We start from the raw sequence: 16,818 nt of genomic DNA on the forward strand, positions 1-16,818 counted from the left end.
CAAGTCCCTGGTAGCATGATTGCAATAGAGCACCTGTGGTCCACAGCTAATCTGGAGGCATCCCTGTGCAGTGCATACCTGATTTGGGATGGGCCTTTCCTGTTAGACAGGATGACATGGGGAGATCTCAGGGAGGGAATCTTATTAGAAGCTTCCTCCTACCACCCTCCCTCCTGATTGCTTTTCCATGGAAAGCAATGATCTGAGCTAATACTTCTATTATAAAAAATTCCCATAAACCTTTTCCAAAGAAGCTATCATACATCATTATGAGAGGATTAATGAACATTGTCACACCGAAACAAAATTAAATTCATCCTCAGCCACCTGAAGTCATTTAAATGATGCTAAGAGACCATTTTAAATCCTGACAAGCACAGAAATTCCATGTTAAGGCTGAAATATTGGGTGACAGTGGCTTGACTTAATCCTGGAGGATCAGTCTAAATGTTGAGGCTTATCTTAATGTCTTTGCCTCTGTGTGCAAAATTCAGGCATTAAAACCGAGTCACTTTGTGGTTGAATACTTTATCTATGTTCAGCTATAAAAATATGTAATGTATCATTTAATTGCATGAAATATTACATAGCTACTCTAGAAAAGATAGGTATTATTTTTCATGATGTATAAGGGGAAGGATGGTCTTAAGGTTAACGCTCTGGACTGGGACTCAGGAGAAATGGGATCCAAACCCAGCCTTGCCATGTACTTCCTGTGTGACTTTGGGCAAGTCACTCATGCTCTCTGTGCCTCAGTTTCCTATCTGTAAAATGGAAATTTGACTACTTCCTTTGCATGTCTTGCATGTCTATTTAGAATGTAAGCTGTTTGAGACAGACACTGTGTCTAGCACAATGGGAAAGTAGTCTTGGTGGGGGATTCCAGGAGCCACTGCAATATAAATGAATAATTACAAATATCAATACCAACTGAATTTTGTCTCATTCACAATCTGAAATATTCTTCCACGAAGGTCCAGAAGACTGTTTCCTGTACAGTTATTTCTTTCTGTCCATTGCATACAACCCATACAGTCTTTTTCATCTCTTTCTGATAGGGAGCAGACAGAGGTACTGAGTGACACTTTTACAGATGTGTTCTTTTTCCCATGTGCATCATTTGCCCAAACCACTAGGCTCATTTGTGGTTGTTCAAATCACTTCAATTAGGTTGTCTAGTTCTTTTATGGGAGGTGGTTTTCTAAACTATGTCTCACCATTTTACTTACATTATTTGGCATGAACCATTAGAGACTATTGAAGTATTTTCCCCTTGTGCTTGAATTTGAGACCCGTAGCTGAGGTCTTGTATATAAGCCTTCCTTCTTAAGGAAATACCTTTACTTTTCCAGATAATGCAAAGCCTTCTCCTCCTGCCAACCATTTTTGCATGAAATGGCCCAAAAACCTTTTAATTCCCTGTTCCTGCTCTCAACATATACCAACAGTGTATCACACCTACAGATTACAATACCTATGCACAAAAGGAAAACTTAGAGACTGAATTGCTAGCTGAATTCTGAATGTTCTTGACACCGTGTTTTTAATTCAGACTCTAACTTAATTTACATGTAGGCTTGGGTTTGGGCTTTTCTTAAAAAAAGAGAGATTTAAAATGAATGTACACTATGGTCTGGAGGGACAAAAATGTATTTTCACTAATTAGAGTTAACCGCATAACTATAAGTGGTGGAAGAAAGCAGCCTCCAGGGAGTTGTGGATGGCCATTACTAGCGAGTGAAATTGTCTAAACTGTTTATTCTGCCATCTCATTGCCACTTTTATTTATACCCTGTTAGTCTTTCAGGTGCATTATTTAAATCAAATGGTTAGCTATTTAGTTGATTAATTTAGCCTTCTGCTTTAGTTTCACTTTTATGGGCTGATGAGCTAAAGTGGCTTGAGGTTAAACAAAAGCAAGTCCAAACATTAAAAGAGCCTGCTGGATCCGACTCTGCAGAAATTCAGCAGACAGATGAAGCAAGACAAAAGTACAGATTTGCCCTATATTCTGTCAGTCAATGGCTATGCTGATGGGAGTCAAGTAATGTTTGTAACCCCAAGTAGTAAAACTTCTGAAAGAAGTGAAGGTCCAGGCATGACATCTCAGCATTGACTAACATTCTTCAGCAGTTTTGAAGAATAACAGATTGAGAACCTCTGAAGGGTGTCATACATTGTGCAGGAAATGGACAGGAAATCAAGACTGATTTGGCTCTTCTTCACATGAGATTGCCTAGTGAAGCATTCAGGACATTCTTTCTGGCGGTTATAACTTCTTATTTTCAAATGTCTTTTGATGGAACTGAGCCATCCTGTCATGCCAAGACTCTTTGCAGTCCGTTTACTGACAGGATAACTCCCTGAAAGTTCTAAGTTTATTAATTTCCACTACTGATAATCATTATCTCTATTTATGACTCAGCACCTAACTTGCACTCATCTCTAACTCTCTTTTTGTTTTGACTCATTCCTTTGCTTATCCCACTTTGTTTCTCCATCTCTCCTCAGTTATCCTCTCAGACCTTGGCTGTGTTGTGCATTGCTTTCTAAAGTTAAAGCCAAAGCTACGTTACTCAATGGTTCATGCACTGTGCTCTTTCAAATCCCCACTTAAAATTCACCTGCATTGTGAGGCCCACAAAATGCTCAGTGGTGGCCAGACAGCTGGTGTACTATGACCAAGGCTTTATTACACAATCATAATGATCTCACTTAGTTTGTGCTCCTCCTGTCTGCTTGCTGCATCCACTCCTTATTTCTCATAATGGAACTGATTGTAACTCTTTGGGTTAGGGACGGTCTTTTCATTGTATGAGTGCAGTGCACAGTGGGGCCCCAGTCACTGATTGTGTGGCACCTATGGGCTATTACAATACAAATAATAAAGCCGGTAATTTATTGTGTTGATGCTTTTGAACAGGATTCACTTTAAAAAGGAAACCAGCAATTTGGCTCATGTTGCTGTAAAACCACATACAGCAAAATGCTCATCTGCCTCCAGCAACAGTTCATGACTTCCAGGCACCTCAGGTAGTTGAGTTTGATTAAAACAATCAAGCCATTGATAAACTATCTGTTCAGTTTCAGCAGTGTGATGAAATCTGACTATGGGAAACGCCAGCGTTCCTCTTTCAAAAGCCGCCATTCTGCTTTGTAAAGTGAGCCTTGGAGCAACTAACTCATTGAAAATTGCCAAGCTTTGCAAACCAACTATCAGCATGAGGGGTCAGCAATTCTAGATATTGATATATATTAATTTGGGGTTTCTCCAGCAGCATAACCAAACACATTTATGCAATATTGTCTTTTTTTCCAATGTTTGGCTCCAGCACTGTTATTCATTGGCAGCTGTCAGTCTATTTTAATTCCAAATGGCTGTCCCAGAGTAGAGCACAATTCAGCGTCCTAATTTTTGTGGAAATAAATAACTGAAATCAGTGGCTCCTAAACTGTGCACCAATGGAGGTGGTTATTCAAGAGATGGTTGGTCACGTTATTCTAACTCTCCTTTATTTTCACCTCCTGACTTAAACAATGTTAAAAGATAGTAACAGCACATTAAATATCATCCTAACATAAATGTTCCATGTAAGCAAGTGTTGACAGAGATGTCATATGATGGTGAATAGGCAAAGGACTGGCCTATGCAGTTGGGTGGGGAAAAGGGGCCATGGGACAGTCTATTCAGATAGAGTCCACCCTAAGAAATGGTTTTGGAAACCCCTGATGAGGGTACTTTATAGTAACAAAAATAATGCAAACAGCATCTCCATCAGCCAACAAGTTATTGTCATGGGAAAGACTTGGTGGGCCTCAGTTTCTTATTTCCCCTCAGGTGTTATCAATAAATAAGTAATAAGAAAAAGGAAAGCTCCCTTAGCAAACTGCAGTCTCTTCCGAAGTGCAGTGTGCATCTGAAGCAAATCCTGTGCTCAGCCTGAATAGCTGAGCGGTGAACTAGGGGACTCGAGAGGTTTGGAACATCTCGGAAGTGTTCAATTGTAGCTATTAGATTGCAGTAGCTCCAACAGCTATTGGAGGTATAGACAGCAGATCTGTTGGCCCCTTTCCTAACACTTGGGCTTGGTGGGGTGCAAAGGGATATACTGGTGAACATTGCTTTTTGGTGGAAAGGGACTGACACCCACCATCCTCCCCCAGCCTTGCAGATAAACAGACACGCTGGAGCGATGAAGGGTGAGTCACTGTATTCAACTTCATCTTTCATCAAAGTGTGCACTTGTACCTCAGTGACCCATTTTATTTCTGTGCATGTAAACTGAGCACACACAGGTGCTACTTCTGTCCCAACAAAAATATTAAGATAGTCTACAGGCAAGTAAAGTAAGATAATGGGACATTTTTCGTGATAGCAAATGCAGTTTCTTACCTAGTGCAACTGCTAACTGATGAAAAAGCAAATAGTCCAAGGAGAACAAATGAACCAAACATGACCTCCTGAACACAAGAGGTTTTTTTGTGATTGTCCTGTCATCATGCTAATAAAATCATGAAGCTGTATCAGTTCAGGCCCTTTTAATGTCTGAAATCTAAACTCCATTCATTGCACAATAGTAATGCAAACAAGCTGCACCTTTTACCCTACATAGTCAAATTGGCAGAAACATTGTGCTCACTCTGTTGAGTAAACTATGGTGCATTTCAGATGGATCAACCAGAAAGGTGAACAGCATATGTCCTTCCAATTTCAAGTGGAATTTAATATCCGGCCTAATTCCTGAAAGTTATGCATCAATCCTGCTGCATTGAATTCCCACTACCATGTCCTAGTTGAAACTCTCTTAATTTTATCTCAGAATCTGTGTAATCCATAGTCACTACATTGGACAAATTGGAGAGAGTCCAGTGGAGGGCAATGAAAATGATTAGGGGGCTGGGGCACATGACTTATGAGGAGAAGCTGAGGGAACTGGGCTTATTTAGTCTGCAAAAGAGAAGAGTGAGGGGGGAGTTGATAGCTGCTTTCAACTACTCGAAGAGGGGTTTCAAAGAGGATGGAGCTAGGCTCACCACTTCTCAATGGTGGCAGATGACAGAACAGGGTGCAATGGTCTCAAGCTGTAGAGGGGGAGGTCTAGGTTGGCTATCAGGAAAAACTGTTTCACTAGGAGGGTGGTAAAGCACTTGAATGGGTTACCTAGGGAGGTGGTGGAATCTCCATCCTTAGAAGTTTTTAAGGCCAGGCTTGACAAAGCCCTGGCTGAGATGATTTAGTTGGGGTTGCTCCTGATTTGAGCAGGGGTTGGACTAGATGACCTCCTGAGGTCTCTTCCAACCCTAATTTTCCATGATTCTATTATATTGGCAGCTGACTTCTAGATTCTTGCTTGTCCTGGATATAAGTAAAGGGTAAAAAAATCCAGCCATTCTCCCATGACTCTCTTGTATGGTACTTAGACATACACTCTATCTTAATATGTCTGTAACATAATTTGAAGCCCCCGTCTCTCTTTATGGTACTATATGTAAATTTATGTACATGCTAATTATTTGCAGGATCAGGTCCCCATAATTAATGGGATGCTTTATTTGGCATCATGGGGGGTGGGAGGAGGAACTGTTTCTAGCCCTCATGTTGGCAAAGGAAAGCTTGAAAATATGACTCAAATGTTACTGAAACAATACCTCTGAGAGAAGTGAACTGTGCCCCATTCATCATAATGAGTTGTTAACACTCAAACCCACTGCTGTGGGAATCCCTCACAAACATCATCCTGACTCAGGACATTTGGACAAGGGCCCTTTCTGCAGCCACCCCATCAAGGCTCTCCCAAACCCACCCACCCAGTCTTGGATAAGAGGGGCTGGAGATAGGGAGCAATGATGTGTGGAATGGGAAGGGCCCAGCCCGCAGTGGTCGTTCCCCCTACATCTGCCCAGTAGACAGTTCTTGTAAAGGCAGGCCTTCCTTCTACCACAGCAGGCTTGGGTAAATCCACAGCATGAGGCGGGTCAACAGCACAGGGGTGGGACTTTGGCGTTTGGGAGGGGCCATGGGGCTTGTCAGCCTAGGATACTGTATTTGTCTTAATCTAGAACAGTCTGGGATTATTTGCATTAGTATAGATAAACATACACCATTTACATTACTCTTCATCTATGTATACCCTCCATCTTTTATTCAAGAATTGTACAATTTCAAATATAGTGAAACAGTTAGAGTACTTTATTATAAAACTTATAAAATAATTAAATATTACACTTATATTTTTGCTTTTTTTTACACCATAATCCATACTTTCTGACACTATCATTTTCTCTTCTGAACTGTTGTCACTTACTTAAGGAAGTAAGTGATGAAATATAAAGGAAAAGCTATGCATTAATAAATTAATTATTTTACATCAAATAATAAAAGGACACAATTATAAAAACAAAACAAAACAAAAAAAACTTTGCAGTTTTCCAAGAAAAAAAAAAGTTATAATTATACAAAGTCCAATATCAAGACAGAGCCTAGTTGATTGAGATATGTTTCCAATCAACATTTCTTAAAGTATCAGAGAATATATGTTTTTCATTTAAATTGTTGCAAAAGGAACTGCTAATTTTAACTGACCACTGTCTGGCATTAGTGCTGAGATGGCTAATCCTAGTTTGAAATGATACTTTAAAAAGCAGGAAAATTGAGCTACATTCATCAAAAGAAGTTGTGGGATTGGGTGGAATTAGATAAATATGTCCCTTATAGCCACTCCCCAGAAAATTACAGTAGGACACAGTCCTGTTTCAGTTACAATGGTTTTGGCAAACGGATTGGGTGTTTTTTTTCCAATGCAGAAACATTTTAAATGGTACCATTTGATATATGATATCTATTGACTGCTGGATACTGAATGACTACACATATCATTGCAAGGGCTATAAAATGTTTAAGGAGCCTGACCTTAAAAAGTGTATTTTGAGGATTATCAAAATGTCTAAAAATATAATTGAATTTGATTTTTCTGATTAGATTATTTTTTTTCCAATTGATGATCTTTCATGTATCAAGAATTAACCATTCCGAGAAGTGTGTGTGAATTAACAGACTATCCTATTCCTGCTATTTCTCTTTTGCTAACTGATAAACCAAAATTTGCAGAGAAAGTTGAGATAAAAATAAGTTATTCTTAAGTATATTGGCATTTAAACAATTTAGTTTCTGAAAAACATATTTTGAAGTTTTATTTTAAAAAGTCAAGTTTAAACCTTAAAATAACTTACCTAACGTGCTTAGAATGTTGAAAACAATATAACCATTGAGCTCAATAAATCTTTGAGTTCCTTGAGTTAGTCAAAATGTGAAATTCTATTTTACTTGTATTACACAGCAATACTAAAAGTCTCACATATTCTACTGGCTGAATATTTCTAGGAATACATTTCAAGTGGCTAGTTAACCACCTCTGAGTTTCTACACTAAGCAGAAAGTGTAAGTTTTCAAAACAATAAAAACATTAGCATGATGCCAAACTTGCTTTTCCAGCAGCAAGTGTAATACAGAAGCACCATTTACCTTAGTAGTGCACTATTTACTTATTGTAGTTACAACACCTGTGATGTGTGACACTGCATGCTCCGAGCAACAGCCATATGGACCTCTCTCTCATGAGAACGGTAGTAAACCTCCTCCTTACTTTGAATGGACATTATCATAACAAATACTGAAAAGAAGCAATGGTGATAGACTGAGATATTCTATACTGCCACACTGCAACCTCCGGCACGGAATTCTCAATCTCTTTTGTTCACATTCCAATAAATTATGTGGATGAGCATTGCTTACCTTATTTTCTTGCTTATCACATATGACAGTGCAAAATGACATATTTAAAGAGTGATGGGAAGAAATGACCCTTGTTTGGGAGTGTTCAAGTGATCCATACTACTCTGTACTTTAGGGAGGTCAGCAAAAAAACCAGTCCTGGATCACCATTTATCTAACAATTACTGTACCTCAGATAATCCCCTAGAAAGTACTCTGCCGTACATCTCTCTTCCATCAGTGGCTTATGTGGCACCAGGTCCTGCCTTAAAGTCAATTGAATTTCAATGTAAACCAAAAGGGAGAATCCTGACATTGCAGGATTGCAATAAAATATTGCAATCAGTTCTTCCTTGTGCATGATTTACAGCACTGCTTGCCATAAAATTTGTGGTTGCAGACACCATGCTGGGGAACCAGATGACACCAAGGGAAGAAATCCAGACAAGAGGGATCATCTGAAAAAGGGAAATCCAATCAATATGTTTAGCGTGTATTTCAGCAATTCTGCAAATTAGGCAGTACTTCAGCTTATTGATTTCTACACACTTGCCGAGGATGTAAACATAAGGGATGATTCCAGTTAAAGAAGAAGGAGGCCTTGTACACTCTTTTTTTAATATCACTTTCTTTTTAATTTATTAGCTCTATTTTTGATGTAATACGCTGTGGCATTATGAGAGGCAAATGAAATAGTTTATAACACAACACTTCAAAAATAACATAGGGTGACATCCTTGGTAGTCAATGAGAGTTTCACCATTGGCTTTACTGAAGCCAAGATTTCATCCCTTATCACTATATTATTTTACAGATTATAACCACTGCAATAAAACCAACTATTTACACAAATGGGTCCACCACAGAGCCCTATGCTAGTGATATTACTCTACCCTTTCTTTGATGTGCAGAGAAAATAGTTCAGGCTCTGAGAGTGTGTGTATGTACATACACTATAGAAATAAATCTAAATGTTCAGACCACAAGCTCTGTATGTGTGTGCACAAAATTGCTTATGTGCATACATGTACCCACATTTTATGGGTGTGGGGAAGAGGGTTCAGTTTCAATTATCTAAGCCTAAGTGCACAGAAGGGTTAAAATTTGCATCCACAAAGCAAAATCTATTATATGGTCCCTACTTTTGAGACCCCAAGTTTGCATCCTCAAATGGAGACATCTAAATTCTGTCATTTATAGGCATATTTCACTCATTAAAATCTGAACAGGGCCCCCAATATAATAATCAAACTCTTGATCAGATTATATGACACGGTAATTTAGGGTGGGATTTTTAAAAAATGCTTAACATTGGCCTTGCTCTGCTCCCATTTCAGTGGTGACATTCTCATTGACTTTAATGGGAGCAGAGGTAGGCCAACTTTATGTGTGTTTGAAAATTCCACCTTTAATTAAAAAAATCAGACACTAAAAAGCAGATGAATGTTTTGCTTCATTTATTTCTGTATATGATTCACACACATACAGCCCAGTTGGTTAAAAAATATTTCATGGGCATCCCATTCTACATGTTTGCAGTCACTGCTTTATGCTTCTTTTCAAGTACATAGTGATGATTCACATGGATGATTTATAAACGAATTCAAAATGCATGAGAAGCATGAAGACTTTTAAGTGAGGTTTAGAAAAATTTATAGCTAAATTGAACTCTTAAATGAGCATGGGAAAACATTCCATTCTGCCTTCACAACTACTGTACACGTGGTCAGTAAAGGGAATTTACAAGGATTCTTACTCAAAAAAAACCTAGCTACGGTTGCCTGTGTTCTCAGATCAGCTACTAAAGGGGTGGCACAAAGAAAATGAGCTCACGTTCAGACCATACAGACTCCTTCATATCTGTAACACCAGAGTTACACAGCCACACACCCCTCTGTTTTATTAGCTGCCACTTCACTGTGTTGGCTTCTTTTTAAAGAATGTTTAAGGGTTGTGTTTTGAAACCCCCTCAAAAGATGGCATGCATAAGGCACACAGTCTGACACGAGACGTCACTGTCTAATAAAATGCTTCCCCGCACCCCAATAACACATTGCAAGCAACGTCACATAGTAACAGACTGGTGTTGGACAAACTGCACTCTGGGAAGTAGGTGGCACATACCTTGCTGCAGCATTTCCCCCCTAGAGTCAAGCATTCAAATTCCAATTTGAATGTCAGTAGGAAGGAGATAGTCCCAGCTTTGCACCTTTTGGCCCATTATCCACCATACCAAGACAAAACCACCATACAGTTTACCAAGTCTGACAGTGAATGCTCAAGTGAGGACTATGACTTGAGGGGGAAGGGCATTGCAAGTGATGACTGAGAGGCATATGCAGAATGATGAGTGGAAAGTTCTCACAGCACATTTGCCAACCCAGCCAGGCTCCTAAGTCACTTAGGGTAAAATTTAAAAAGTGATTGAATCTCATTTTCAAAAGTGACGTAGGCATGTGGGAGCATTCACAGTCAATGGAACATAACAGAACCCATGGCACGTACATCCCTTTTGAAGATGGGATTTAGGCACTTGAAAAGAATTACTTTTAGGACCTAATCCAGAGACTGCTGAAGTCAACGGAAAGACTCCCATTGATTCCAGTTAGTATGGTCCCTCATTTTCATGAACGTCAATTTCTTTAAAAAATGCAGTTTTCCTTTTAAGATGCTCCAAGTATCTTGGATTTACTAGCTATATGCTACAGTACCTGTTGCTGTCTCTGGTGGAGTGATGAAAATGAGAAAAAATTGCTAGAGAGGAGACCCAAATTGTCTAGGAGAGCATGATAACGCTCCCTGAAACGTTTATTTCTTCTCCATGATCTCTCCCTAATGGCTCTCAGAGCTGGAGCTGTGCGGCTGTTAATTGAGAGTGATTTGTTGCCACGTGATTGTAGCACGGCTGGCCCCTTCTCCATGCATGGGTTTGGATGGAGCGTTAGAGAGCAGTGGAGAGATAATTGATCTCCAGAGTCTGAAGAACCAGTTACAAAACAGGAGAAAGAGCTTCTACAGCTGTGGGGAGGGAGAGAAACTGGCCAAGACCAAAATGAATAACAGATACCAGCCCAGACATGAAATATGGCTGGGGGGAGGCATTTTGGGGGGTGATGGGTTTGCTATACCATGACAGAAAGTGATTTAATACATTCACAAAACAAATTCTGAAGCACAGCAGAACTTCCCAGAAGATTTGGAACTAACTTCTGAGTCTTTAGAACTGTTTAGTCACTTTTCAAACTCGGTCAGTTATTTACTTATCCCTTTTAGGCCTGATTCATCCATTCCTCCAACCCAGGCTGGTTGCAGCTGACTGATGAATCCTGAGGCTGTACTTTGCACACCCCGCAAATAAAACAGTATTGATATTATTTCTGTATCTGTCTTGCTTCTTGGGCTCATGCAATAGTATGTTTCCCAAAGGCCTGGTGGCTGACATATCAATGTGTTTTACATATTTTCCACACACAGTGAAGCTCCAGGAGTCAATATGGATGAGTGAGAATATTGTCTGATGGTTAGCGCAGGAGACAGGGAGTAAGGATGCCTGTGTTCTTGTGCAAGTGCTGCTATGACCTTGCTCTAGGACCTGAAGAAAGTCAACTATGACCTGGCTCTGGCTTTTGTTTTTTTAACCAGGGCACCACCTCTATTTTCAGCTCCTATCTGTAAAATGGGTATAATAACACTAAAATTCCTTACCAGGGGTCTTTGAGAATTAATGTTTGTAAAGTATTTTGGGATGCAGGGATGAATAGCACTGTAAGCTGGGCCTACAAGGCATAACTGGGCCACAAGTGACAGCTACAGGAAAAACTTCAGGGTTGTACATATTGAATCTCACTTTTGTTATTATTCATCATGACTTGGGAGCCAAAGAGAGACAAATGGAAGAAAATTGAAGCTATGAGGGGCCTCTGCTCAGCAGCAGCAAGAACAGTTTGCCACTGCTCTACAGAAAAGTCACTATTTTAACTTTATGCCAATGTCTCTATGGGATGCGCCCATCAACAGAATTCACTGTAAGAGGGTGGAAGTTAAGGTAATGCACAGTGCAGCCCGATCTTTACTTAACCAGAAACAGAGAAACAACTCAAACCTGAACTCAAAAAAAAAGAGGTACATATCCTTTATTATTCAACATGTTCCTGCTTTTAAAAATATCTGTCCCTCTTGAACATATCAGACCTAGCAGTTAGCCCATTATGTCTGCTTGTGAAAAGAGAGGTGATGCACTTCCGAATTTAATATATTGCAGAGTGCAATGGGGATACTGAAAAATGTGGGATTTACACAGGAAGATATAACCCCCTCCACACCTATTCTGAGAATGTACCTGGCAAAGGTGATGTTTGTCAGGCTATACAATTCCAAGCAATCAAACGCACCATTGAATGTAATTCACAACGCAGAGTTTGGTGTTTTACCTTTTTTCTCTGGAGCTGGGCAGAAGTTAGTATTGCAGGCTCTAGACACCGCTGGTTTCTGATGTGGCAGACACCCAGTTGCTGGTTGCCCCTGCCGGAGGCACTGAACGCTCCGGATTTGCACTCCCCCACCACACGTTACTGTACACTGCAGAAAAGGAAAGATGAGAAGCCACATGCTACAACACAGATGGTCTTCCAAGGCCCTTGAAAGTCAATGGAAAGACTGCCCAGGGCTTTGGATGAGGCCTACAAATTGTAAAGAACCTAAGGGCCAAATTTTCAAAAGAGCTCAGCATCCACAGTCACAGCCAGATTTTCAAGTGAGCTCAGCTTCCACTGAGCCACTAAAGCAAGTGCCAGATTTTCAAAAGAGCCAAGTATCCAACTTGCACTGAACACCTCTGAAAATCTGGTTACTTATTTAGGGACCTAAATGGGAGATGACTTTTGAAACTTGATTCTCTGGGCCCAGTTGTGCTATTCCAACACAGGTAAAATTCCCACTGAAGCCATAATTGTGGAAATATCGGGGGAAAAAAACAAGTATTTTCAAGAAGATCTCTGAAGTATTATAAAGTGAGTGAGTCTTTTACTTGCACGTGCTTCATGAAAAATATGTCCTTAAGACAGATGTGATGGGTATATCTGATTACATCTGTCAGGCATACATTGTTGCAAGTATACAATGTTAAACAAATATGTGTCTCATAGATACGTGACTCATAATCTAGATAAGTTCCAGAAATACAGAAGCTTGTTTGCAAGAATGTAGAAACAAATACAGGCTGATCCAGTAATTAATCATAGTATTTAAGGAATTCCAGACAATCTGTGCAGATGCTCTAATACTTGAGAATATAGATATGTAATGGTTCATCTATAGTGCACTTTCAAGAAGAGTGGAAAGATGGAGTTTGGAAATGGCATAGAATGTAGTGCAGCTGCAGCACATATAAGAACATAAGACTGGCCATCTGGCCCAGTATCCTGTCTTCCAACAGTGACCAACGCCAGATGCTTTACAGGGAACGAACAGAATAGGTAATCATCAAGTGATCCATCCCCCGCAGCCCATTCCCAGCTTCTGGCAGAGGCTAGGGACACCACAAGTAACAGATTAGATTCTTCAATTTTAGCATAAAGGAACTAGCTACACCAAAATGCAGTAATATGGAACCAGCTACATCATACCAAAATATCGGCATGGTCCAAGATTTTCTATGGAACATTGCCAGAAGCTAAGACTGGATAATGGAATTCATCACTTAATAATTGCCCTGTTCTTTTCCTTCCCTCTGAAGCATCTGACTCCAGCCACGGTTGAAAGACAAGATACTGGGCTAGATGGACCATTAGTTGACCCAGCATGGCCATTCTTATGTTCTTATGACTATATGCGGAAGACACCTGTGGGCTATCAACATTAAGATGCAACAGTCCCATTATGGCTGATTATACTATGTTCTAGCCCTCTCTTTGGAATTGCTGCACAACTCTGCATGGTCTGCTTGTGCAGTTTCCCTAGGCATTACCCACGATTCAGAAGGTGTTTCACCAAACAGCCATGCTGTCTGCAAACTGGCTTCACCATGCCCCAGTGGACTGCCCCCTTCTGGGGACTGACTGCCCTACATACCAGCCATTCCAACCCACTGGTTACATTATGCCCTATTACCACGTTAGCTGAATGGGGCTGCATGGATATAATGGAGAACAGAATTTGGCCTGATATTTCTAACTTTGACATTAGCTGACTACAATGTGTGGTTGTGTTCAAAGAGGAGTGAACTGGGACGGTTATTGGTCTGGTCATTAAGGGTACATTCACCCACGTGGTGACTCTGAGGTTCTCCATTCCACAGTGACCAATAGTGGGAGAACAGTGTTAGATCTACCACACAGAAGGGACTGTGCACGCCCTACTGACTCCATAAATGCCAAAAGAGAAAGTGGCATTGGGAATGGAAAGCACTGAGGTGGGAGAGAAAGGAGTAACCTACTCCAAATAACCCAGGCTGACTTTTTTTTCTCATACCTGCTGCCAGGGTGAGGAGTACCATCCGGACACCATGCGGTATAGCCTCTGCAATGGACAAGCCCCTCTGTTACATGCTTCTTCTAGTTCTATGTTTGGTTTCTTTATGTTCCGACACCTTCGCTGAGGGAAAGTGATCCATTTTCCATGGAGGCTTTTCTCGCTGCACTTCATTTCACGCTTTTTAATACCTGGGCCACAGGATGCTGAGCACTAAAAAAAAGAAGTGCATGCTTTTAAAATAATACATTGCCATAAATTAATATCAGTTCCACTAAAGACTGGACAAACTTTTGTGGAATATGAATGCATCATGGAAAATAAAAACATAAAGATCATGGGAAAATGTTTCCATACTAGTATAAATTCTGCCATCTTGGAAACCACTGTGACGCCAGGGGCAGTCTGGCATACACACTGACAGCAGGATACAGCCAAGTGTTTTGAGACATGAAGACGTACATTTTCAAAATTGACTTTGCCTCAATCTTTAGACACCCAAATTGAAACACCTTAAAAGGAGGGAAGGTGCCCTAACATGTTTTGAAAATCAGGCCTCTCCAGGTGTTTTAAGTAGGGCACCTAAAAAGTAAGGTCCTGCAAATTACTAGTCGTTTTTTTAAAAGTAGACTATATTAGTTACAGGCAAAGCCCTTATAAATGTCTGATCCAGAGTTTGTATTTTCATCAGCTCATGACCCTTACTGAATCCATAGCACTTTTTTTCTCTCATACGCTCCATGCATGCCAGTGTTTCAGTACTCTTTTATAAGCTCTGCAGAGAGCAAGTCAGTCATTCGGATTGTGGTACGGTACCTCACTCCAAGAAGAAACCACCCACTGGAGCCGATCGTTTTTGGGACATCGTCCTAGTACACAGGTCTGTTGGGATTCTGGCTTGGGATCTCTGCTGCACATACTTTCTGGTAAGATTTTCAGCTTGGAAGGGCTGGTGCTTTTGCAGTGGACATCCCGTTTCTTAATGCCTCTCCCACAGGTCTTGGAACACTTTGGCAGAAAGAAATATTCATTTGAGTTTGGGGCACTTAAAATTGACATTTTTGTATTTACAGCAGAACACAGAAGCCATAATGAATCTTATCTGTAGCCACTGCTGTTAACTTAAACCTGTAATTCTGTTATGGAAAATGTAATGTAATAAACATACTTCTGTGGCACTTTTCATTTTTCAAACCTGGAGTTAAACATTTTATTGTGTAGCCTTAACTAACCCTCACAGCCCTCTAGTAAGGAAGATAAGCATTCTCTGTTCTATACATGGGGAACTGAAGCAGAAAGAGAGATTCTCTCAGCCCTTGGCAACACAGAGGGGCTGAAATCTGGCCCTAACGACCCACCTGAGAATCCCCCCAGTGCAAGGAGCTCTCAGCAAGTGTAAAGCTACACTAGCGGGTTCCTATGTTACCCAAACCCACCCTGGCATAGAGGATGGGAGGAGGTAGATGGCAGCTGTACTCTTCCAATTCTCAATTAGGGTACGTCTATACTTACCGTCCGGGTCAGCGGCTAGCGTTCGACTTCTCGGAGTTCGACATATCGCGTCTCATCTAGACGCGATATGTCGAACTCCGAACGCGCTCCCGTTGACAGTGGAACTCCACCACCGCAAACGGCGGTGGCGGAGTCAACGGGGGAGCCGTGGACTTTGATCCCGCGGCGTCTGGACGGGTGAGTACTTCGAACTAAGGTAGTTCGAGTTCAGCTACGCTATTCGCGTAGCTGAACTTGCGTACCTTAGTTCGACCCCCCCCACTTAGTGTAGACCAGGCCTTAGTGTTTGGGCCCTTGAGGGCCACAGTCAGCTACTCCAATTTATGCTAGGGCCAGCGCTAGTCAAAGCCACAAAGCAAGTTATTTGGCAAAGCCATGACTGGAACTTGGGACATTTTGGCTGTGGTTAGAAAACATTATAAATATTGAGTTATTCTTATTTTTTTGTTTGTTACTATTTGATTTAAAATCTAAAATATGCTTTTTGTGGCTGAAACAAAATGCACCAACTGAATATATTCTAGAGCAGAAATTGCAGAATTGTGAAAGCCCTGAGATAACTGCAGATTTCCTACCATCCTGTACTTGCTTTGTTTGTTATTTTTTTACCAGAGTTCATTAAGTTAGTAATATGCATGTAAAAGCCCGTGTACTGTGCTACCAAAGTGCATATTAGGCTATGGATATTTTTAAAACATTCTATCCAAGCTCAGTGCGCAGAAACCTGTGCTCGCTGAAAAGCTTGGATTTGTGGTCTTCCCATAAACTGAGCTGCGTTCTCCCTGTCTGTCTGTGAAGAGATTTGACATTATGAGGGATACATTTTTATGTATTTATTTAAAGTTTTCAACATGATAGACGGAGGCTGAGCTTTTCAGAGAGACCTAAAGAAGTTATGTGCCCAACTGCCATTATATTTTGATAGGAGTTTTGCCTAATTTTCTTAAGTGCTTTTAGAAATCCCAAACCAAAACAGCAAATTCGCAGATGTATAGCAAAGGGGGAAATATTGGTTGTTTTTTTTTTTTTTGCTTCTGTATGATGTAAAAGAAAATCTGAAAGGTTCT

The 16,818-nt window shown here is 40.5% G+C and overlaps 1 protein-coding gene across 2 annotated transcripts in view; it reads right to left on the reverse strand.

Annotated features, from left to right (window-relative positions):
- Positions 1 to 7,296: 7,296 nt before the first annotated feature.
- Positions 7,297 to 16,818, reverse strand: part of ADAMTS18 (ADAM metallopeptidase with thrombospondin type 1 motif 18) — a 101,244-nt gene continuing 91,722 nt past the window's right edge. For both annotated transcript variants that reach the window (XM_039503619.1, XM_039503617.1), the window contains 4 exons: positions 15,056 to 15,247; positions 14,240 to 14,452; positions 12,202 to 12,349; positions 7,297 to 8,229 (listed from right to left, as the gene is read on the reverse strand). In XM_039503619.1, the coding sequence (XP_039359553.1) occupies positions 8,114 to 8,229; positions 12,202 to 12,349; positions 14,240 to 14,452; positions 15,056 to 15,247 (669 nt within the window). In that variant the 3' untranslated portion in view covers positions 7,297 to 8,113. The remainder of the gene's footprint in view (positions 8,230 to 12,201; positions 12,350 to 14,239; positions 14,453 to 15,055; positions 15,248 to 16,818) is intronic.

Source organism: Mauremys reevesii, linkage group 16, assembly GCF_016161935.1.
Source record: "Mauremys reevesii isolate NIE-2019 linkage group 16, ASM1616193v1, whole genome shotgun sequence".
Classification (NCBI taxonomy): domain Eukaryota; kingdom Metazoa; phylum Chordata; order Testudines; family Geoemydidae; genus Mauremys; species Mauremys reevesii.